Source organism: Acartia tonsa, chromosome 11 (assembly GCF_053477335.1).
Source record: "Acartia tonsa isolate MP-2025a chromosome 11, ASM5347733v1, whole genome shotgun sequence".
In the NCBI taxonomy this organism is placed as follows: domain Eukaryota; kingdom Metazoa; phylum Arthropoda; class Copepoda; order Calanoida; family Acartiidae; genus Acartia; species Acartia tonsa.
The window spans coordinates 18351166-18376817 of record NC_137270.1 but is presented as its reverse complement, the minus strand read 5'-3'; the positions used below and the strand labels follow the sequence as shown (position 1 = coordinate 18376817).

At 30.5% G+C, this 25652-nt stretch overlaps 1 protein-coding gene across 8 annotated transcripts in view; it reads right to left on the bottom strand.

Moving 5' to 3' along the window:
• LOC145331865 (uncharacterized) overlaps positions 1-25652 on the bottom strand; it is a 99694-nt gene that overhangs the window by 62379 nt on the left and 11663 nt on the right. For all 8 annotated transcript variants that reach the window (XM_080176714.1, XM_080176713.1, XM_080176711.1 and 5 more), the window contains exons 4-9: positions 19737-19848; positions 18604-18726; positions 17924-17995; positions 17363-17464; positions 15222-15267; positions 1369-1457 (exon numbers count right to left, since the gene is read on the bottom strand). In XM_080176714.1, the coding sequence (XP_080032840.1) occupies positions 1369-1457; positions 15222-15267; positions 17363-17464; positions 17924-17995; positions 18604-18726; positions 19737-19848 (544 nt within the window). The remainder of the gene's footprint in view (positions 1-1368; positions 1458-15221; positions 15268-17362; positions 17465-17923; positions 17996-18603; positions 18727-19736; positions 19849-25652) is intronic.

The following is a 25652-nucleotide window of genomic DNA, read 5'->3' as shown; positions in this document are numbered from 1 at the left end:
ATTGTAATCAATATATTAAGATTTAATTTTTGTTCCCAAAAATTTAGCCAGCGAGTGAGAGAGTGTTTTTATTTATAAAACTTTGAGTACCAAAATAATTTACTCTCCAATGTACCTTACTTAGGTGAACTAATAGTGTGTCTTATTCTTATAATTTTTTTCTTTGTATTTCTCCATGTCCTTGTTGGTGCGCTCTGCGCCAAAACAAGAAAATATAAATCTTTCTCTTTATGCTTATTACATTTTATAAATCAAAAAAACACACTTTACAGTAAAATATAAAAATTTTCATCTTTTTTTTAGAGAAAATCTATAAAATTTGATTTTAAATTTAAGCAAAAATGATAGAAATATAGCTAAGTAATAAGGTATAATTTTTGGCATAGACGTCCAGGAGGGGGGGGGGGGGGTGGTATTTTCCTCTTAGTATTATTTTTAGCGATTTCGAAACTTTGAGTACCCCCCCCCCAACAACAAAATAATAATTTAAGTAAACTATTATTAGGTTGGACAGGAAGGAAGGGAGGGGTGGGAGGGAGGGAGGGTATATAGAGAGCGAGACATGAGCCTTGCCTCCTTAGTCTACCATGGCAACCAGTTAAGAAACTCAGTTCCGCACTACAAGCCAGTCAGAGGTAGACTAACGTTACAAACTGTCATTACGCGTTTATATACCCTCCCTCCCACCCCTCCCTCCCTTCCTGTCGAACATTCTGCTCTGGTATTCGCTAATAAAATCCAACCAATAACAGCCACTCTTATTCTGGCACCCTCATAAGTTAGAATTGGAGAGCGAGTGTTCGCTCTCACGCACTTAAATGGGACACATACCTAATATAAATATAAATTGCACAGTTATGTCATTACACTAACACTCTTTAGTCAGGAAGTTTACCAAAATATTCGCCGTGAATACTCAAATTTTCAAAATTGATAAAAAAATTTCTAAGAGGATAACGCCAAAACTTTGACATCCTCAATTTTTAGTATAACTTTTTTCCTTTATTTTACATTATTTTATTAAATTGGTTATTTCCACGTTTAATGATTACTTAAATTTTAAAAGTATGTAACTAAATAAATTTGAAAATAAGTAAAAAATACATAAAACCACATCAACAAGATTACATCAGATTTAAAACAGCATATTCATACTTTACAACCAAATAAATCAATTTAAAAAACGTGAAGGATATTTTACTTTAATTTGAACTAGTACCCAAAGTTTTAAAAACATATTTCTTAACTCTTTAACATATTAAATCTTGAATGGCTGGTACTAGCTTTTTCTAAAATTAAACTCATATTATCATCCATTGTCTTATCCCTCCTTTGATTGAGCTGAAAAATATAAAGAAGCACAGTTACCTTAGTCTATCTCTTTCAATGATGGCATTATCTAACTCTCTAAGTATATTTCTATTTTCTTCAATAACTCTATTCTTCTCAGCTCGAACCTAAAGTTAAAGTATGTAATTATTCATTTTATGTTAATAGTTTAAATCTAAAGAAAAAAAATGAATTTCATATTTATGAATTAAATGTTATTATTTCAAATACCACCGACATAACCTCGAGATATTTTTTCATTTGCTATGCAAAATTAAGGAAAGTAGAGAAGGAGAAAAAATTTAATTGCAGAATCCAAAGAATATAGTTGTATAGAATAATCAATAACCTTACAAGAATTTAAACTCATTGTTAAGATTTTTACAAGAACTGTAAATTGTTTTTTTTTTACTGATTTTCATTGTTTATAGTTTAATTAAACCAACAACACTTCAATTAAATTGTAAATAAACCAACTATATTGATATAAACCTAAGAGGTTTTTTGTTCTATATTTGAATTCTCTATGATTTAATTTTCTTTGTTTCAAAAGTAAGAACAATGTTATGGAATGGAAGGAAATGGGGTTTAATTTAAACTAGGAAAATTGGAATAAAAGGGAGAGTGTATGAAAGATGTGGGGACAAATTTAGATCCCTAATCAATCTTAAAGAAGTGCACTGACTATGCATGGCAATAAAATTTTAAACAGGGTTTCCAACTTTACATTTCCTCTAAAATTGAAATCAGGGTTTTCACTTTTTAGGAAGATCTAAAAAAAATATCTATCTTACATTCTACTGTTAAACATGATTTTAACAACTTTACATCATAAAAATTCTACCTTTGCATAAAAAGTGATTAATGGTTTAATGAAAAAATCTAATCTATATTATTTATAATGTTCTTTGAAACATGTTGAATAGATAAATAAAATCCAATTACATAAGCTTTCCATTAATTTTTGATATACAATTTGAATGGAAAATTTTCCACATATATCAAATATTTCAAGATATTACAGGATCTTTGCATTTCTTGATGATAAATACTTGAAAATTCTTTAATTTGCATTTTTTTAATTTTAGAAAAAAAGTATACTTTAAGAAAATAATATTATTTCTTGTAAAATTCTGAATTAGTTTTATTCCTTCTTGTGGGTAAAATTACATAGATAAAAAGAGTAGATTTGAATAAAAAGAAATTTACTACTTTATTACTCTAAAAGTTTAATATTAACATGATTAAAATTAAGAGAGTTTAACACATTGTGGATTTAAAACCTAATCATTCAAGTATTTTGTAATGTATAGTATTGTATTAAATGATTATTTTTTTTTAGTTTTTAATGTTAGTCTTTATCAAGTTTCTGTTTTAGTTCTGTTTTAAATTCAGGGAATTTAAAATGTTATACATTAAAGAAATAAATTATTCTTATTTTTGTTGGAAAGGTAGATTTTATTTATTAATTGATAATAATATTAAAAGATTTTTTGGATTTGTAAACATAAGAAACTGATGATATCTTCACTGGTGGGAATCTTAACATTTATCTTTTCTTAAAATTTTATTTGCCCTTTGAAATTTAGATTAAACTTACTGAAGGAGAATATTGAATCCAAGAGAACATTTCTCATTTTATTATCATCATCAAATGTATATCACATATTCCATAGACCTGACAGATATTTTTCTACCATAGCTAAGAATAAGTTTTTTGAGTTCATAGAACAAAACAATTAAGAATTGTAAATAATGATTCATGATTTACATAGGATTTTCAAAACAGTCTCCAGAACTTTAAATAAAATTAATGAAACTGACACAAAAAGTAATTGAAAAGTAAAATTATATTTTTGTATCTATAATACTAGAGTATTATAAAGTTTAGAATATCTGTCTTGAAAGGTTTGAATTTACATCATATTTAAATAGTAATATTATGTAATTCAATTAAATCTTTAAGTGGCATATTTTGATCTTATAGATCAAATTAATCTGACACAAGACTCTTAAATTTATTTAATCTGACAAATTAAATTCTAATTTTAACCAACTTTGACAAGTAGTTTTTTGAACAGTTCCTATCATTCTTTTATGTGTTGATTTATAAACTTTTACTAAAACTTGATAAGTTAGGACAAAAAGTAATCTCCATTTATTTTTTGGACTTTTGTCTGATTAGGTTTTTGAAGTGACTCTGTAATCAATCCAATCATATTATAAATTTACAGATAGTCATAGAAATATCATTTATAGAAAATCGTCTATATGATTTGATACATGATTTTTTAGTAAACCTTTGAAGTGGTTCAATCCAGTGGATATATGATTTGGTTTTGAGGACAAACTGAATGAAATGTATCTTATTTTTCTTTATTTTGAATCATATTTTTTTAAAAATCAATTACTTTTCCTTTTATCTGAAAACTGTACAGGAATGAATTTCTAAATATTGGACATCTTCTTTCCTCTTAAGAGTTTCCAATAAATCATTCAAAAACTGAACATTGTACAGTGTAGGTGTCAAGAAACAATATAATTTAAACAATTTTTTAAAAAAAGATAGATATTTGCAATTTTTACTTCAAAGTTTTCTAATTATAAAGGTATTGCTTTAAATTTAGCACAATTTGCCTCACCCAAAATTTAGAGGAGTAACCACACAAAGATACATATAAAGCTTTCCTGAAAAGCACAACCCATAGTGTCCAACAATTTTGGAGATTTTAGATTAAGACAAAATTACCTTACTACTTTATATTTCAGACTAGTGGTTGCACTTGTAACATCTAGAACTCTGTATTTAATGGAAAATGAAGGGGAGAAGAAAAATAGCCTGTAATCACTCCAATGTTAAAAACTTTAAAAACTTACTACTTTCAATAAAAGAATATCTTTTTACAAAAATAAAATGTACACACAGACATTTTAGCAGACAAATAAACAGAAAAATGAAGTATATTTTCCTATTATGTGATGTGTATTGACTGTATCTAAGGTCTGTTTATTTATTCAATTAACAATTATCATATTCCTTATCCTATTCTCCAGGTATTCAATATTAAGTAGAGATAAATTAGAGCATTCAAAAATGCATTACTATTGACTTAACACATTTTATTAAGCCAGGCAACAATCAGCATGTTAATAAATCTTTTGATATCTGAAAATTCTGCTAAGGGTATATGTATTTTTATATTACACTATATATTATATCTATATTTTTATTACGGATGATGTAAAAACTATTTAATTTATCCTTATAACTAATTTTTTACTTAGACTTACTTATTGGTAGAATAGAGAATCTAAATCTACCATGTGTCCTATATCTGTCAAATTTATGATTGAAATACATTTCAGTAAATATCCTGGTTCAGATCAATATGCATGATAAAATGTAAAGCTTCTGAAATAAAGTGTGAAAATAAAGCAAGAATTAAATATCATTATGATGAATTAACCAACAAAACATTGTAAAAGTATGCAGGTAAAGATATTGAATTAAAAAAAATTCTGACAGATCAATTTAAGAAAAGAAAGATATTTATCAGAATGGTGAGGAAAAAAAATTTATAACCAATATCTTGTCCAATTTTTTCACTTGATCTCAATTCCACAAAAAGGTTTTCATTCTCAATTCTATTCAAATATATTTTATTATCTCCATTCAATTTCTCTTTTTTTTCCATGAAGTGAAATAAATATTTTTTATTGAGATACATTACCATCATATTTCTTCTATTAGAGACTATTTTTATAATATTGATAGCTAGTTGTTCAATTAACTTAATCTTATGGCTTTTTGTATTATAAATCAATGATTATTTTATAGTCTAACTTTAAATACTTTTAGCTGAAAATGGAAAAATTTATTCCTACTGAATTATATAATTAGAAAATGTAAATGTTAAATAAAAGAAGCTTTGATATTTCTTTAAACTTTAGCTTAAATTCTTTTTATTTCTAATTGAATATTTAATTTTAAAGATTGTATTCATTGTATCTGAAAATCACTGCCCTCACACTTATATAAGTGCATCATACTTGTGCACACGTTTTTAGTATTCAAACATTTAATATAATCATAATAAATATCAAACAGAGCTTCCAATAAATTATTTTATTTCGAAATTTAAATTTTTATTAGTAATATTAATCATTAGAAACAGAAAACTTATTTATTTCTTCAAATTTTTTATAACAAATTTCAGACAGTTTTTAGAAACTCTGATGCTTTAGTTTACCTATATTCAATGCAAATTCAAAATAACAATGGTAATATTATATCCTCCTCTAAATCAAATACACATTTTTAATTAAAAATCTAAATTATAAGGATTACTTTTTTTAAAAAGATAATTTTAAAGTGTGATGCATCTCTGAAAGCATATTCTAACACTTTTTTCTGATTTTAGAACTAATAAATTCGATAATTTTCAAGATTTTTTGTGTCTCCCTAAATTCAATTTTTTTTATGTTATTAGATGTCTCTATGTTTTGTACTTTAAAAAGTATTTATTGTCTGTATTTTAATATTTAGGTAATGGAAATTTAGAATTACAAAACTGAATTTATATCAAATAACAATTATACAAATAAGATTTTGCAAGCATTTTTATCATTTTGTAATTTTAAATTGAGAAAAATTACAAATTTTATAGTTTGCAAAAAATAACTATTAACCTCAAGATCAGTAGGTTTCTTGGAGGTTTAAAGATGCAGACCCAAAAAGGTGGAAATTTCTTAAAATGTAAACTAAAAACAAAAAAGTCTTGTGGCATTTATAAATTTTACAAATGATTCTAAATTTTCTATCTTTAATGTCTCTTCTTTGCCTCTATTTGTCTAAATGCAGAAAAATCAAGGGAACAAACAAAAGTGTTTCCTTCTCAGTGCAATATCTCAGGAAAAAGGAATATTTGATGGAACTTTTTTCATGTTGAAATGAATAAAAGTAAATAATAATAATAATTATTTAATGGGTAATTCAAATGTGTATATATATAATCTGATTCTATACAACTTCTTTTCTGTTGTTTGATGCATTGCATATTGTCTAAAACTAAATTATTATTTCAAATCAAGTAAAATATAGATCTTTATAACCTACCTTACCATAAATCTTAAAATGCATATTTTCACATTGGTTATTTTTTAATTGGCTGACACTGCAGAGCTAGAGTACATTATAGTCTCTCCCTAGTCCCTGACACTGCAGAGCTAGAATATATTCTAGTCTCTCCCTAGTCACTGACACTACAGAGCTGGAGTATATTCTAGTCTCTCCCTAGTCACTGACACTACAGAGCTAGAGTATCTTCTAGTCTCTCCCTAGTCCCTGACACTACAGAGCTGGAGTATATTCTATTCTCTCCCTAGTCCCTGACACTACAGAGCTAGAGTATATTCTAGTCTTTCCCTAGTCCCTGACACTGCAGAGCTAGAGTATATTCTAGTCTCTCCCTAGTCCCTGACACTACAGAGCTATAGTATATTCTAGTCTCTCCCTAGTCTCTGACACTACAGAGCTAGAGTATATTCTAGTCTCTCCCTAGTCCCTGACACTGCAGAGCTAGAGTATATTCTAGTCTTTCCCTAGTCCCTGACACTGCAGAGCTAGAGTATATTCTAGTCTCTCCCTAGTCCCTGACACTACAGAGCTATAGTATATTCTAGTCTCTCCCTAGTCTCTGACACTACAGAGCTAGAGTATATTCTAGTCTCTCCCTAGTCCCTGACACTGCAGAGCTAGAGTATATTCTAGTCTCTCCCTAGTCCCTGACAACCCCAGAGCCAGAGTATATTCTAGTCTCTCCCTAGTCACTGACACTGCAGAGCTAGAGTATATTCTAGTCTCTCCCTAGTCCCTGACACTACAGAGCTATAGTATATTCTAGTCTCTCCCTAGTCTCTGACACTACAGAGCTAGAGTATATTCTAGTCTCTCCCTAGTCCCTGACACTGCAGAGCTAGAGTATATTCTAGTCTCTCCCTAGTCTCTGACACTACAGAGCTAGAGTATATTCTAGTCTCTCCCTAGTCACTGACACTGCAGAGCTAGAGTATATTCTAGTCTCTCCCTAGTCCCTGACACTGCAGAGCTAGAGTATATTCTAGTCTCTCCCTAGTCACTGACACTGCAGAGCTAGAGTATATTCTAGTCTCTCCCTAGTCTCTGACACTACAGAGCTAGAGTATTTTCTAGTCTCTTCCTAGTCCCTGACACTACAGAGCCAGAGTATATTCTAGTCTCTCCCTAGTTCCTGACACTGCAGAGCTAGAGTATATTATAGTCTCTCCCTAGTTCCTGACACTACAGAGCTAGAGTATATTCTAGTCTCTCCCTAGTCCCTGACACTGCAGAGCTAGAGTATATTCTAGTCTCTCCCTAGTCCCTGACACTACAGAGCTATAGTATATTCTAGTCTCTCCCTAGTCACTGACACTACAGAGCTAGAGTATATTCTAGTCTCTCCCTAGTCCCTGACACTGCAGGGCTAGAGTATATTATATTATCTCTCTAGTCCCTGACACTGCAGAGCTAGAATATATTCTAGTCTCTCCCTAGTCCCTGACACTACAGAGCCAGAGTATATTCTAGTCTCTCCCTAGTCACTGACACTGCAGAGCTAGAGATATTGAACAGATCTAACAGGTCTAGTTGTTATAGTAATATTAGGTGATTTTTTTGCTGAATAAAAAGTTATCGCATTTGGTGCTATCACTCACACTTGTAAGTGGAACATGGAAACCCATAGCTTCAAATTTTACTTCCGCTAACCTACCAAAAATAAACAAACAAAAATATTGTTTTGTAATTAGTAGGATTTTTATCCATAAACAGGCAAATGTATTATTTTAAAACAAAATTGAAAACCAACTGAATTAATTAAACTATCCAGTTTAATCCTTTCGTACTCTGGATGTAATTTTAGTTGTTAGTTAAAGTTTAGTTTGAATATGTTTCATCAATTTCTATGTGATAATTACTTTCATTTAAACACAAATTCAATGTCCGGATATAAATTATGCTGAGTTGTTAGTATTAAAAGGTTTTAATTTAAAATTTTGGATCATGGAAAGAAAACAAAGTCATTCCTAATTAGGACAGAAGTCACTGGAAATTGATCTAAGGAAGGCTACTTATGTCCTTCATCTAACAAAATCTAACTTAAGGGAGGTGACTTATGTCCTATGTCTGACAAATTCTTACATTAGGAAGGCTGCTTATGTCCTTCATCTTGCAAAACTTAGCTTTTCTGTCCTTCACATTGCAAAACCTCACAAAACATAGCTTTTCTGTCCTTCACATAGCAAATTCTTGCAAAACATAGCAAATTCTAGCAACACATAGCAAATTCTTGCAAAACATAGCAAATTCTTGCAAAACATAGCAAATTCTTGGAAAACTTAGCTTTTCTGTCCTTCACATAGCAAATTCTTGCAAAACATAGCATATTCTTACAAAACATAGCAAATTCTGGCAAAACATAGCAAATTCTTACAAAACATAGCAAATTCTTGCATAACATAGCAAATTCTTGGAAAACTTAGCTTTTCTGTCCTTCACATAGCTAATTCTTGCAAAACATAGCAAATTCTTACAAAACATAGCAAATTCTTGCAAAACATAGCAAATTCTGGCAAAACATAGCAAATTCTTGCAAAACATAACTAATTCTTGCAAAACATAGCAAATTCTAACAAAACATAGCAAATTCTTGCAAAACATAGCAAATTCTTGGAAAACTTAGCTTTTCTGTCCTTCACATAGCTAATTCTTGCAAAACATAGCAAATTCTTACAAAACATAGCAAATTCTTGCAAAACATAGCAAATTCTTACAAAACATAGCAAATTCTTGCAAAACATAGCAAATTCTTACAAAACATAGCAAATTCTTGCAAAACATAGCAAATTCTTACAAAACATAGCAAATTCTTGCAAAACATAGCAAATTCTTGCAAAACATAGCAAATTCTTGGAAAACTTAGCTTTTCTGTCCTTCACATAGCAAATTCTTGCAAAACATAGCATATTCTTACAAAACATAGCAAATTCTGGCAAAACATAGCAAATTCTTACAAAACATAGCAAATTCTTACAAAACATAGCAAATTCTGAGAAAACTTCGCTTTTCTGTCCTTCACATAGCTAATTCTTGCAAAACATAGCAAATTCTTATAAAACATAGCAAATTCTTGCAAAACATAGCAAATTCTTACAAAATATAGCAAATTCTTGCAAAACATAGCAAATTCTTGCAAAACATAGCAAATTCTTGGAAAACCTAGCTTTTCTGTCCTTTACATAGCTAATTCTTGCAAAACATAGCAAATTCTTACAAAACATAGCAAATTCTTGCAAAACATAGCAAATTCTTACAAAACATAGCAAATTCTTGCAAAACATAGCAAATTCTTACAAAACATAGCAAATTCTTGCAAAACATAGCAAATTCTTACAAAACATAGCAAATTCTTGGAAAACTTAGCTTTTCTGTCCTTCACATAGCTAACTCTTGCAAAACATAGCAAATTCTTACAAAACATAGCAAATTCTTGCAAAACATAGCAAATTCTTACAAAACATAGCAAATTCTTGCTTAACATAGCAAATTCTTGCAATGAGAGTCCCAAACTCAAAAACAAATTTTCAGCGCGATCCGACCACCGGTTCTTGAGATACGGTGACCTGGTGTCCTTGGTACTGACGGTAAGATTTGGGAAATGGTTCGAATCCTTAGTAAATTTGGCTAAGTCCACAAAATTTTGACCTGGTGTCCTCTCAGTAGGTACACTTGGTGTCACCTGGGTATTTTTTCTTCAAAAATTTCAAAGTGTCAAAATATTTTTGGACTTAGCCAAATTTACTAAGGATTCGAACCATTTCCCAAATCTTACCGTCAGTACCAAGGACACCAGGTTACCGTATCTCAAGAACCGGTGGTCGGATCGCGCTGAAAATTTGTTTTTGAGTTTGGGACTCTTATTGCAAGAATTTGCTATGTTTTGCAAGAATTTGCTATGTTTTGTAAGAATTTGCTATGTTTTGCAAGAATTTGCTATGTTTTGTAAGAATTTGCTATGTTTTGCAAGAATTAGCTATGTGAAGGACAGAAAAGCTAAGTTTTCCAAGAATTTGCTATGTTTTGTAAGAATTTGCTATGTTTTGCAAGAATTTGCTATGTTTTGCAAGAATTAGCTAAGTAAAGGACAGAAAAGCTAAGTTTTCCAAGAATTTGCTATGTTTTGCAAGAATTTGCTATGTTTTGTAAGAATTTGCTATGTTTTGCAAGAATTTGCTATGTTTTGTAAGAATTTGCTATGTTTCACAAGAATTTGCTATGTTTTGTAAGAATTTGCTATGTTTTGCAAGAATTTGCTATGTTTTGTAAGAATTTGCTATGTTTTGCAAGAATTTGCTATGTTTTGCAAGAATTTGCTATGTGAAGGACAGAAAAGCTAAGTTTTCTAAGAATTTGCTATGTTTTGTAAGAATTTGCTTTGTTTTGCAAGAATTTGCTATGTTTTGTAAGATTTTGCTATGTTTTGCAAGAATTTGCTATGTTTTGTAAGAATTTGCTATGTTTTGCAAGAATTAGCTATGTGAAGGACAGAAAAGCTAAGTTTTCTAAGAATTTGCTATGTTTTGTAAGAATTTGCTATGTTTTGCAAGAATTTGCTATGTTTTGTAAGATTTTGCTATGTTTTGCAAGAATTTGCTATGTTTTGTAAGAATTTGCTATGTTTTGCAAGAATTAGCTATGTGAAGGACAGAAAAGCTAAGTTTTCTAAGAATTTGCTATGTTTTGTAAGAATTTGCTATGTTTTGCAAGAATTTGCTATGTTTTGTAAGATTTTGCTATGTTTTGCAAGAATTTGCTATGTTTTGTAAGAATTTGCTATGTTTTGCAAGAATTTGCTATGTGAAGGACAGAAAAGCTAAGTTTTCTAAGAATTTGCTATGTTTTGTAAGAATTTGCTATGTTTTGCAAGAATTTGCTATGTTTTGTAAGAATTTGCTATGTTTTGCAAGAATTTGCTATGTTTTGTAAGAATTTGCTATGTTTTGCAAGAATTTGCTATGTTTTGTAAGAATTTGCTATGTTTTGCAAGAATTAGCTATGTGAAGGACAGAAAAGCTAAGTTTTCCAATATTTTGCTATGTGATGGACCAAAAACCAATTTTATGCAAGATTTTGCTATGTGAAGGATCAAAAAGCTAGGTTTTGTGAGGTGAAGGGAGGCTACTTATGTCCTCAATCTTGCAAAATCTTTGTTAAGGGAGGCATGTTATGCCCTTCATCTAACAAATTCTCACTGAAGGAATGCTACTTATGTCCTTCCTAGGAAGGTGACTTCTGTCCTAATTTAGGAATGACTTTGTTTTCTTTCCATGATCCAAAATTTTTGTTTACAAAATACTTAGAAAAAATAATTTAGTCTGTTAGTCTGTCTCTCATGCGAAATAAATAAAACACCTTTATAATATTGAAGTGTATAGGTTTCAGGATTTTTGTAATTTAGTATCTGTTCTATATCTAACCTTTTTCCGTTTGTCTATCCATGATATTTGTGTGCTTTGTTCTTAACATAAAGGATCGACAAAGCTCTGTTGTGACGTCATAAATTTCGGGAAAGGGAAAGGAAAACCCCATCTCTCCCATCTCCTTTAAAGAGATTTTTTTCCTCCCTTCCCTTCTCCTAACCCGAAATTTATGACGTCACAACAGGACAATATGGGCTTTGTCAAAGGATCTTGTTATCTTTTATCTTTGATATTTCTACAGAAAATTGTCTATCACCGCTGTCTAACTAAACTAGCGGCTACGCCCCCTAAAGGCCTCTAGGGGCACTTAAGGAAGGGAGATTCGAATTTAATAACCCAATTTCTTATTTCAGATTTTAAAAGAAAAAGTAAAAAAACATTTTGGGGGTGGGAATTTTTTTTTTTTTTTTGGGGGGGGGGGCGGTGGTACCTTCCCCTAAAATAGTTATAAACCTTCAAGGGACCTATGAGAAGCTAACCTTTTAAGGAGAGCCCGGTCGGTTCAGCGGTTAGCACGATCCTTCAGTACACACAAAAAGACAGATATCCTGTTACTTTATTATAAGACTTTGTATTTCTAAAAGTGACACTTTTCTAAAATTATAATGTAATCCGTCCAGTTTTTTTTAAATAACCTGAGGGCAAAACTAATTTATATTAATCTAATGCCTGTATTGTTTACCTAAGAAGGAAATACTTGGCAGAACTTGGAAAGGTTTGGTTAATGCACCTCTCATGGTTTTTCTTTACTGTTTGTGGGAAAATTTAAAAGATAAACTTAAACCCAGAACCACTTCATTATGCAATCTACATTTTCCTGGATATTTTGTCTACGGTAGTCCATTAGTGTACAGCTTTACAGTACATTGTTTCTATTTGTTAAAGCAATACGTATGATAAAAGAAAAAGACTCTGTTTAGAGTAAAATGCTTATATTTCAATCAAAATCTATATTTTTGTATTTTTACCGATCCACTCCATTATGCAAATCAAAAGAAAATCAATAGGAAAACGTTTGTTTTGCCCTTTTCTCCACTTTTATAAATTAATTCTGATAAAATAACAATTTTTAAAGGGATTTATGCATTTATTATAATGAAAAACAGTTTAAGGTAGATTTTAATGATTTTTCTAAATAAAAAATAATTGAAAAAAAGAAATTCTATCCCTATCACTTTAGAGGACAGCTGCCGACCCCCAGTCTTATGGATGAAGCTAAATACATGTTAAAAATAAAAATTAGCCTGAAAAGTATATAAAAATGTTTTTTGATGTGTTAAAAAACTCCATTTTAAAATCTTGATTTTGAGGATGATGGCCTTTAAGATGCTCTTACTGGTGGTGATGGTGAGCTAAATGTTATCAAAGTGCATGCCCATGAGGAAAACTTATAAATTGAACTATGGTATTTTTGTAGTCATAGCAGCCTCCAGCCAAGCAATATTAAAAACAAAAAAAATTGCAATTTTAATTACTAAAATTCATAAAGTAAATAATGTAGTTTTTAGATAATGGTTATATTTCATGTCGAGAGGCTCCACTGGAGGCTGCTATGACTACAAAAAATGGTACATAGGTTAATAGACAAGTTGTCATAATGGTCATGTACTTAGATAACATTTAGCTCACCTTCACCACCAGTAAGAGCATCTTAAAGGCCATCAACCTCAAAATCAAGATTTTAAAATGGACTTTTTTTAACACATCAAAAAATATTTTTGTATACTTTTCAGGGTAATTTTTATCATTAACATGTATTTAGCTTCATCCATAAGACTGGGGGTCAGCAGCTGTCATCTAAAGTGATAGGGATAGAATTTCTTTTTTTCAATTATTTCTTATTTAGAAAAATCATTAAAATCTACCTTAAACTGTTTTTCATTATTATTAATGCATAAATCCCTTAAAAAATTGTTATTTTATCAGAATCATTTTTTAAAAGTGGAGAAAAGTGCAAAACAAACGTTTTCCCATTGATTTTCTTTTGATTTGCATAATGAAGTGGATCGGTAAAAAATGCAAAAATGTAGATTTTGATTGAAATATAAGCATTTTACTTTAAAAAGAGTTTTTTTCTTTTATCATACGTGTTGCTTTAGCAAATAGAAACAATGTGCTGTAAAGCTGTACACTTATGGACTACCGTAGACAAAATATCCAGGAAAATGTAGATTGCATAATGAAGTGGTTCTGGGTTTAGTTTGAAGGTTAAATCTGGATTACCCTATTTGCTGCAATTTTGCATAGAATAGTGATAAAGGATAACGTTTGATTAAGCAACATGTAAATACAACAAGGATGACAACATGCATAAAAGCGAAGCTCTGAAACAGTAGGACAAACGGACATTAACACTTGTATAATGTCAGAACTGAATAATCAGAATGCGAATGTATAAGAGTCAAAGCAAAATTGTAAGTAAATTTGTTAAAAACTGCTTGATACAGGATAATGTTTTGAGCATACTTACATTTTTAGGACTTGATAATAGAGTTGCTTTGCTTATACTATTGTTCTTTGTTGTCCCAAGAATCAATAAACGGATAATTCGATCACATAAAAATTTGTTGTTAAAAAAAGTAGAAAAAACAACATGTTTAAAATGGACATACGGACATTCTGGTAATGATTATAGAGTTGCTACGCTTTATAAATCGTACCTAACTACTACAGGAATCATCATGCAAAGTTTGAAATCGATAGGACAATTCTAATTCATGCCTAAATTAACGAGTAAAAGCTATCTGTCTCGGACGGACCGACCCTAATTATAGAAATTGTTTTATTGATATTAGTGGAAACATAGACTAAAAAGTTTTAGTAGGTTTTAAATATTTTTAAAGAGATTTTAAATTTGAAAAAAAATGTTCTAAAAAAAAGAAAAAATCTTCGAATTTTGTAATAACGATATAATCCGTAATGATAATTGGACTTCATTCCTGCAATATTTTTACATAAAAGTAACATGATGTTTATATGTTTGTGTTTCTATCTCTCTATGTGTCTGTATTTAAGTATCTCATTAACCGCTTAACCGACATGGTTTTCCTTGACAGTGAAGATTCTTTTAAGTCCAGAAAAGGTTTTTTAACGATTTGGCGGAGGTTACCTACTTCTACTTTCTCAAGATAAATCACCTTTTAAAATTATTAAAAGTAGAGGGTTAATATATCTTTGCCTCTACCAGCAAGGGCTCTTAAAGGCCTCTAGGAGCCATTGCTGTTAGTAATAAGTATTTCATTTACAATTGAAAATTAAACATTTTTTTAAGTTGAAATATTTAGAAGAAATATAACTATTACTAAAAGTAATATTAATTAAAAAATGAAACCTACCTTTGTCCATTTTTCTCTCCAGTTTGCTGTACAATCACTCCACCATCTAATAAAAACAAAACAAGGATGACTATATTCATGAAAGCGAAGGAGTTGGTGATATAATTAACTGTAATCCAAAACGTTTTACAAACGTATTTTCTCATCCCTTTGATTTCCTAGGTTCTTGCATAAAAATATAAATAATTCGACTGATGCCTATTTGTTTAGTCCAATCTAAACGCATAAAATTATTGGTTTAACAGTTAGGACACTACTAGTTCGTATAAGTCAATAAAAAAGTTTATAAAACTTTCAAAAGTTAGCAGCCTAACAAGTCGAATAGGAGTATGTGCGAATTGAAGAGTAATTTTGCAAGTTAAAATGTATGGTTTAATTTGCAATACAATAAGAAGAAAGCACCAGAAACCCTGTTACCTTTAAATACCATTTACACAAATAAAATTGTTGGAAATGTCCACCCATTAAATTTATGACCTTTTACAATTACATGCCTCGCTATACTCCGCTCTAGAACTATGTCCATACAATTTCGTACAATCCACCATTTTAGAATTTTATTGTACCCAGGAGCTTTACACAAAAGGGGTAGTAAAAGCAAAAAAAATAGCCTAAATCCATTCAAAGACTTAATACTTAGGATTTTAATACTTAGGATAAAACAAGTCTGTAATCTCTGTGAAACCTTCATAATATATCATTTTTTTCAGCCATACTGAAAAAATCATATATAGCATTGTATTACATACAATTTTCCACGAATATTAAAAATAGTAACAGTTTTGTTATCCCGGGTCTTTGCCACTTATGGCTAAGAAATCTGTTTATAATCTTATTTCTTATTTTAAGGGCTAGGTCTCGACCTATAGTGCTTTGGAGAGGTAAGCAGATTCTAAATTCAATAATGTTTTCTTATTAACGCCGATTGAGCATGAATTGGGTTATTCTTTGTTAGTTTTTGACCAAAACTGTAGGGTTAATATTGAAAAAGTGAAGCGATTGTTTTTTAAACACCTTGTAATATCCGCGGAAAGCTGTCTATAATATTACGATATATAACTAGTCTTATTTACAAAATAATGGACGAACTGACCAAGTTTAAAGCAGCTGAACTGCAAAACAAAAAGTAAAAAAAACAATACCCTTGTAAAATTCGCTATTCTCAAAGATTTGTAGTTTTATAATCTAGTCTACTTTTATGCCAATTCACAGATAAAAATTAGCATTTCATTTCTTTCAAATTCAAATTCTATTTCTTTTGTATTTCAATTTATTTCAAAGGGTTTCTTTTTATCTTATTAAAGACAATTCATTAAATCATTGTTTGTGGAAATTTTCAAAATTGAATAGAAAATTAAAAGTGTTTTTTTTTGTAACAAAAACATGATTTTAAAACGCTACTCAAAGCATTAAAAGTCAAATTATATAAAGTATGTAAATAATAATAATGTAATCAATACTTTTAAAATCGACTCAAGAGATTTTGAACTAACCAATCAAGATCAAATAAAAGTTATTAAATTATACCTCAGCTAGATCTTGAAATCATTTTAGTGGTGAGCCAGATCGAGGTGAGCCTTGATCTGGATCACCCCAATCTGTCTCACCACTAAAATGATTTAAAGATCCAGCTCTGTATAATTTACATTCTGGTGTCCCCTCCCTTCCCTTTAGCCTTTTTGACTATCTAAAAATATGATAGTGTAAAGTTTTTCTCAAAAAACGCGCGGCTAGAGCTAACTACACAGTAAGAACACACTTCTTTGTAGAAAATATATTTCGCCTTATTCAAGCCTTCTCAATTCTATAAAATAATAACCATATTTGCAAAAATTCTTAAGAAAACAACAAGCTTCATACTAGTTAAATTAATATAAGTTTAACAAAAAACAGGTTAAAAATATTAAGTACTTTGAAAAAAGGAATTTTTAAAAACAAAATAAAGTCCAAATCTTTTTACTTTGAAATATGGTGTACCTAATTGTTTGAGAATTGTAAAGTTTTTTATTAGTCCGATAAAATCTCGACTTATTTAATAGAGTTTACCTTTTAAGTTTTAAATTTTTAAAAATAATTTTGAGCAGGTTTAAGAATCTAAATTTACGATGCTCCTGGAGGCTGGTGGCGCATTTAATAATTACCTCATGGTCTTTTCCATCTGAGCGGTTCTGGTTCTGAGATCCTCCACCTCGCGTTGCAGCGCTGTCTCCACCTCTGGCCGTCTGTATCCGGTCATACTGCGTCTGCAAGCAAAATTGCTGCCTTAATTGCAATGGGTCTATTTCTTTTTAAAAGCTTAGGGTCCGTACGTCCGTCCGTTAGTAACAGGTAGCTCTTTTCGTAAATTTAGGAATGTAAGAATTGTCCTAACGATTTCAAACATTAAGTGATGATTCCTGTAACAAAAAAGGTAAGGTTTTAGAAAACGAAGCAACTCAAACAATTGTTACCAGAAAGTCTGTACGTCCACATAAAACATGCTTATTTTGGCAACACTTTTGTGTATGATATAATCATCCTATTAATCTGATTTTTGAAACAATGATTCCTGGGATAACATTATGTTAATGTATTATTTCAAACAATTCATTGTATTCTAGATTTAATGATCAAAATGACTAGAATGAATAGAGTTCTTGATAAAATATTTACGTAAAATGTAAGGATATAATCTCTGGATCATAGTGCAACAAAGTTCTTACCTAAGCATCCCTTCTTCTTGAGCTTTATGCATTGCTCTAACCATAGCTTCATCAGAACAGTGAGAATAACTCCTAAATAATTATTAACATAAATTAGAAGATTTTTCAATTGAAGATTAGACGATTTTTGGAAATAAAAAATTATCTGTAATTAGATTTTTATTATTTTATCATCTAGTTATAAATCTTTGCTGGACATATAAGAAGCTTCACTGTAAATGATAAAATAGATCCTTCACTACAAACAGACATACATATATAGACATAGACACATTAACAGACATCCTATTACTCTATATAAGGATAAAACTATATATATGTATTATGTAAACGAATTAATTTTAGTCAGTTTGACTTAAACAAAATAGTCGACATATAAATTTTTTTATATTATGTAAATTCTTATGTAAGAGTAATAGGATCTGTCTCTGTATATCTGAATGTCTGTGCCTAAGGATCTCGCTAACCGCTAAACAGTGAAAGTTAAATCTATTTTTGGAGGAGTGTACCTATACCCTCCCAAGTGAAATCGCCCCTAGAATAAACGAACCTTCTTAAATTTGTTTTTGATTTTTTAAAACTAAAATTACAACTTCCCCTCCACTTCAAAGAGCCCCTAGAGGTCTCTAGGGTCGCAACCGCTTTTTTGTAATATACAATATTGTCAATATTCGTTTTACCTGTCATGCATAGAGTTAAAGTTTTTATGTCCTGCAGTTGCACCAGACTGAAACTGGTTTTGTGCCGCTGGTCTGTGCGAGCTTGGAGGACCAGTTGACCGTATGCGCCGCACAGGATGCTCCCTGAACAACATTTGATTATTTTAAAAAGAATCAAAGAGACTAAAGTTGTTATAATTTGCTTATAAATTAAGCAATAAGTCCAAAAGGGGTAGGAATGTTTTTTTAGAAACTTTATGAGACAGTTTCTTGACCTACTTCCTGAATTCGTTTTAAATTTAATTTCTTAGAACTAATTTAATATTTTTTGTATTGCTTTTCTCTGAAAACGACGTTATAACTGTAACTACAGTGTTTTTTTATGAGAACTTTTTTGAAAGCAATTTCACCCCACTCATAGTTATCAGAATTAAAAATGAATGGCTTATTTTCTTTGTGTTTTAAGACCATTAATATAACAACAAAAAAATATTTCAGTTTTTATTTAAAAAGTACAGTAAAATCTAAAATTCAAAACTTATGTGTCTACATCTAAAAATGATTTTAGTGCATTTTTCTTATGCCCAAATCTTCTACCTTTTGCAAGAATAGCTGCAAAACGCTTCAAAATTGAGATATAGAGATAGAAATTGATACAGATACTATTGGGGACATGTACTAGAACATATCAAAGTTTTAAGGCCATATCTTAACCAGGGAGGGAGTACTGCGCCCCCTCCCAAAATTGACGACTAAATATCCAAATTTTTTTTGTTAGCAATGGGTAGAAGTTTTGAGCTTAAGAAAAATGCGCTAAAACCATTTTTAGATATTGACACTTAAGTTTGAATTTTAGAATTTACTGTACTTTTTAATTAAAAACTTAAATATTTTTTTGTTTTTCTATTAATGGTCTTAAAAAATGAAGAAAAAAAGGCATTAATTATTAAATTCTAATAACTATATGAGAGGTAAAATTTCTTTCAAAAAAGTTCTCATAAAAAAAGCACATTGTATTAGAAAAACACACAGCTTTCGATACATATAATCCTAGTCAACCTTCTATTATCCTTTCTTGTATAAAAGTTTGTTTAAAACTCAGCTATTATAGTTAAGGGATCAAATTGTTTTGAGTGATTCAAATATCAATTTACCTGGGAGGTCCTTGTGATCTACTTCTTGATTCCCTTCTGTCTGGGGAGGGTGGTATTGGTTGTTGTTGTTGCTGTTGCTGGGTTTGATGCCCACGGGTGCTTCGTCTCTCACCTAAATAGAGATAGGGTCAGGATATTTTTATATAAATTTAGATATAAAAAAGAGCTTTTAGCAGCAGAGTGGAAAAAACAGATCACTACGCAATCATCAGAGATTGTTTAGGTAATGCGTGGATAGAAGTTTATAGGCTTTTGGCTGTCGGTAGTGTGGAGGGGGGGGGGGGAGGGGGTGGAGAAAATATATATCCTCTTATAAAACCAATATGTTTCTTCTTTTTGGATAAAGGGGAGAAAACTATTAAGTAAGGTTATATTGAACACTATGTAGCCTCGAAGGGTTATGGCACCATAGGCGAAGGCCCTGCAGATCAAGTGTTCATCCCCAACTACAGCTGAAAATCATGTATTGGTTTCGTGATTTCTTTTTAAATTTCGTTGTTGGGATAAGCTGAAAAAACCTCAAGTTTACTGAAAATAAAAATAGAAAAACGTTTTATTACTAAAAAGAATAGTACGTTTAATCTCCCTGACCTATTGATCTAGAAATATCAAATAAGAGAAAAAGACTGTAACCAGAATGATAATATCATTACTAGCGAAGCACAAAAAAAGACTTATTGCAAAACAGAGTCAATGTTAATTTTCTTGGAGAGTCTTCCAAAAGAAACAGAAGACTATCTTACGCAGTGGTTAATAGGTGTTTATTATTCAAGGAAATTTTAATACAACATCATGAAATCTAACTCTAATAAATAAGTTTTTTTTACGCTCATGATGTTAGATGCCTTTTGATCAGACGTCTTTCAATTAAATTATCATAACTAATCAAGTGTTGGTTTCAGAAATCTGTAAGGATAAGACAATGGATGATAACTTGATGTGTATCCCCAATGACGATAAAAAAAAGTAGCCCCTTCTGTAGATTAAGATTATATGATTAAAAGTTTGAATTAATATATCAAGCTTTCATAAAAGCACCCAAAGTTTTAAGCAACAATTATAAAACGTTGGGTACACTATTGATGTGCAGTACAATGTTTCCCCTCTTTCTAAATTAGATTAGAAGTTACTGAAAGGCGGATTTAAACTTAGAGCAGAGTAGCATCGCTATTCAAAAGGTTTGTGTTAATATCTTTAGTAATCAACTGAGTGGTTCACATTTCTTGCTATCCTCCTTTACAGAATATTAAAAGGAAACTCATTCTGGGTCTTTTTGGAGAGTTCTATTTTACAGTGAAGCTTAGTATAGGTCCATGGAATGTTTACAACTATTTTAGATAAGCGTACACTCACCCTCCTATAAAAAATTCTTATTTTACTTTAAAAACTAAATTTATAACTAAAAATTACGGGTCGACAACCCCTCTTATTACTTCCTGTTCCCTAAAGACTAAGAGAGGCCTCTATGGCCGTAGCAGCTATTAAAAAAGATAAACTAATTATTTGATGATAGCATAAATGATGAAAGTGAGTAATTACTTCCTGTTCCCTAAAGACTAAGAGAGGCCTCTATGGCCGTAGCAGCTATTAAAAAAGATAAACTAATTATTTGATGATAGCATAAATGATGAAAGGGAGTAATTTCCAGTATGGCTCCGAATCCGATTAATTTCCGCTGGATTAGAACTGGTATTAGATTAGAATCGTATTATATAGAGTTTTCCACGATTTATAAAATTAAAATCATGAAACTGACACTTGTATTGTTGCCCTAGGTAATCGCCACTCGAGACCAACACAACTGGAATTAATGTTATGTTTTATCTTTTACCATCCGCGGAAAACTGTTAATGGTTCTATATTCTATGAGTGTCCCTTTACCCATGTTTATTTACTACATAGAATATTTGACCCGGGTTGAAGAATATGGATAAATGTTCTAAATTTTGGTTGTAAAAATAGCTTTAAACCAAATGTGCTGAATCTTAATTTCCAAATGTGTAGACAGTTTTCGCGGTGTTTCCTCATCCTATCTCAATATTTACTACTAGCTAAAAAAAATTGTTATTTCTCGCATCGTATTATAAACAGCATTCCGCGGATATAGAAATGTACAATTATGAGATTAAAACCAGTTTTTAAACTGGTTTTAATCTTATGATTTTACATTTTTATATTCGTAGAAAGCTGGATATAATTCGATGCTAGTCATAGTTTTTTTCGCATGGATGAGAACCGGTTTCTATCCACCGGATTCGAATGAATACGAGAAAATAACATTATTACATATCTACTTCCAAAATTCTTTGAAATTAAAATGGATATTGGATAAGACAATGAAAAATAAATATCCCAAATGAGAACAAACAGAATTACCCCTTCTGTGAAAATTATAAATCCATATTAAATAAACGTTTTTGAGCCAACAAACGATAAATCATGTTTATAAAACTTTGTGAAAAGTATAAATCACAGTCCAGTTTGGTACTGAACCAAAATAATTTTCAGTTAACATATCCCTGAGGCTCTACTGGTTACAACCAGGTATAAAAAGGGATAAGACAATGACCGTTAAATTAATGTTCATCTTCAATGAAAAAAAACTTATAGATTACAATTAGTGGTTGAGACGTTTAAACACTCAAATAACTGAAGCATTCAATCATAATTCAATAAAAGTCCATAACGTTTTTAAGTCAACGAATATGAAAACGTTATCATAAAACTTTGGGGACTAGTATATAAACACTACAAATGTCCCCTACCTTCCTGGATTGCAACTCTTCATTACAATGCAGGTAAGGTTAAGCCAATGGAGATTCATTAGAAACATATTGTATGTTTCTTTAAAATGGGAACTTTATTAATGTTTGGAGAGGGATACTCTTCATTTGTTGCGTTTCGCTTTCAAGAATATTAGCAAAGTGGCTCTATAATTCGAAATGTCCGTAATTTTGGGCTAAAACGTTTCAAAGGAGACGTGATTTTCTTGGCTTCTATTCAAGCTAGACTGCTGAAATTTCATGACAATATTCCCTTCATTGTGAAGCATATTTAAATAAGAAATATCCATGTTGGTTGGACTGATTTTAAGCAACTTTTTATTCGTTTATGTTTTAACAACTGATTTTCAAATTGGTTTTGGTTATATTATTACATTTTAATTTCCCGAAGTTCTAAGGTATTTTTGTGTCTATATATTACTGTTTCTTTCGTGATATCTTCTAATATTTTTATGCTTTGCTACTTATGTATGTTGTCATTCTTATTTTTAAAAATACTAATAAGTGTTTCTTTTACATTTAATTAAACTAATGTGATTGTTTTTACCAAATGTAAATATTCTAAAAATGATGATATTGTATTTAGGGCTTTTCAAAGTAAAGTGTGATAAATTTTTTAGCCTAGATGGACAATCAGACAAAATAAACTGTGTTAACTTAAAAAGTAATTTTTAACAGTCAAAGATTTTATTTTTATTTGGTCACATACGATTCAATATAATCTTTGTTTAACCCTAAGAAATTGAGAAATTCACCTCACACATATCATATGAAATAAACTAGCGGCTACGACCCTAGAGGCATCTAGGGGTACTTGAAGTAATAGGGGTTGAATTCGAACCCCCTCCCCCCTCTCCAATATGTCTTTATGGTTTTGAAAGAAAAATTTAACCTCCCCCTACAAAAGAATAGTTATAAACCTTCCTTGGACTTATGAGGAATTGTAAAGGATCCTTCGGTACAAACAACTGCTCTTGTACACGTTCACACCAATATTGTGGTCGGATATGATATAGACTGTGTTCTTATTGATAAAATTAAGCGAATGACCATCTAGAATTCCTATATTTATTTTTGAGTGGGTAGAAAATCCGTTAATGGTTATAACAGTTACGTGTTCTAATTTCAACCAGGGATCTTAGAGGATAGAACAATGGCAAATTAAGTTTATGTTGATACACAAAATTATCCCTTCTGTAGAGTACAATTAGTGGTTGAAACGTTTGGACACTCAACTTAATGAAGCAACCAATCAAAATTAAAAAAAGATTACCAAATAAAAGAAAACACTATTGTACAATTTTGAGGACTTGTGTAATAAACATCCCTATGTCCCCTACCTCCCTGAATTTCTATGGATATAGATTGATATTCCAATATAAAAAATATGGATAAAAAAACATTTAGCCACCGAGGGAGGGGACATTGGTATTTTAATCCCAATGATACCCAAAGTTTCAAAACACGATCTCGCATTCGTTGGCTAAAGAAACACTTGAGCAACTTTTATCTTAAACCGTTCATCAAATAATTATAATCTAAGAATGGAGGGAACTTGGAGATGAACATCAATTTAAAGAGGGCGGAGATATTGGGCTGTTTATTCCATTAGTCCCCAAAGTTTTGTAATATCATTTTCTTATTCGATATTCAATGTCGATTATAGGACCTTCATAAAAAGTAGTCGTAGTTGAAATTATATTGATTACTTTTTAGGCTTTTTTTATTTCAAATGTTTTTTTAGGACAAACGTCTCTACTGTAGGCTTTAACATCAAGGGGTATTCTGACTTAACTGAAGTTTATTTTGTTTTTAATAAGGAAAATATAACAGAAAACAAGAAATGTAACTTTTTATATGTATTGTATTATAGACAGCTGTCACCGGATAATAAAATAAAGAATTAGTTCTAAATTTGTTATCCCGGTTCTTAGGCCCCTCGGGCTAACAACATTGGTAGAAAATGTATGATTTTTCATTTTATTGTTCGTATATAAATGTCTATAATACGATACGATCAATGATTTTTCAGTAAAGCTCAATGAATATTAATCAGTTTCGGGGCCATAAGTGACTAGAGTTTACCTATGAAGCCTGGCTTTTTATATCATTTAGATAATATTAATTAATCTACCATCTATTATATACCTTATATATCCATAAAGTTGAATGAATACTGTTTATGATATATTCTGGTGTAAATTTCAATTATATTTAATGTCATATGCAGAGGTCTTGTGGGATAAGACAATGGACGATAATTTCAAGTATATCACCAAATGGTGAAAAACACATTATCTCGTATTTTATAATCTATCAAAATAATTGGTTTAATAGATTTACGCTGTACGTTTAAACCAAATATTAATTATTTATTGTTTATCGCTTAGAGTAGCACTTTATTAGAGTAGTTGAAAATCTGGTGCAACATCCTAGAATAGTTATTTCTCGCATCGTATTATAAACGGCTTTCCGCGGATATTGAATGTACAATTATAAGATTAAAACTAGTTTTTTTAGCCCCGAGGTGCCGAAGGTTCTCATTCATACGAAAAAACTATGTCTAGCATCGTAGTATATCCAGCTTTCTACGAATATAGAAATGTAAAATCATAAGATTAAAACCAGTTTTTTTGGCCCCGAGGTGTCAAAGCTGTTTATAATACGATGCGAGAAATAACTATTCCTAAACTATTAAAGCTTTGCTTCTCATAACCTAGTTAAATTATCTAGGTATCTTTTGTTGAACAGATATGAAAGCCAAATGATAAATATTTAATTTTTCTTCTTTGTATAACCAATGCACATGGATCAAACTCAGGGGGGGAAAGAACATTTTACCTACAGATAAACAGGGATCTATAGGGATAAGACAAAGGCCGATTAATTCAAATACATCCCCAAGGATGATGCATAAAATTACCACTTCTGTAGATCATAATTAATGGAGAAACATAATAAACCTACTAATTGAAATTCAATAAAAGCCACCAAAGTTGTTTTTCCACTGAATGATGAAACGTTTTTTATAAAAGTTTTGTGACTAGCGCAATAAACTAAAACTTTAGTGATTTGCGTAATAAACAGCCCAATGTCCCCTTCCTCTCTGATTGTGGGGAAACTAAGGCACACC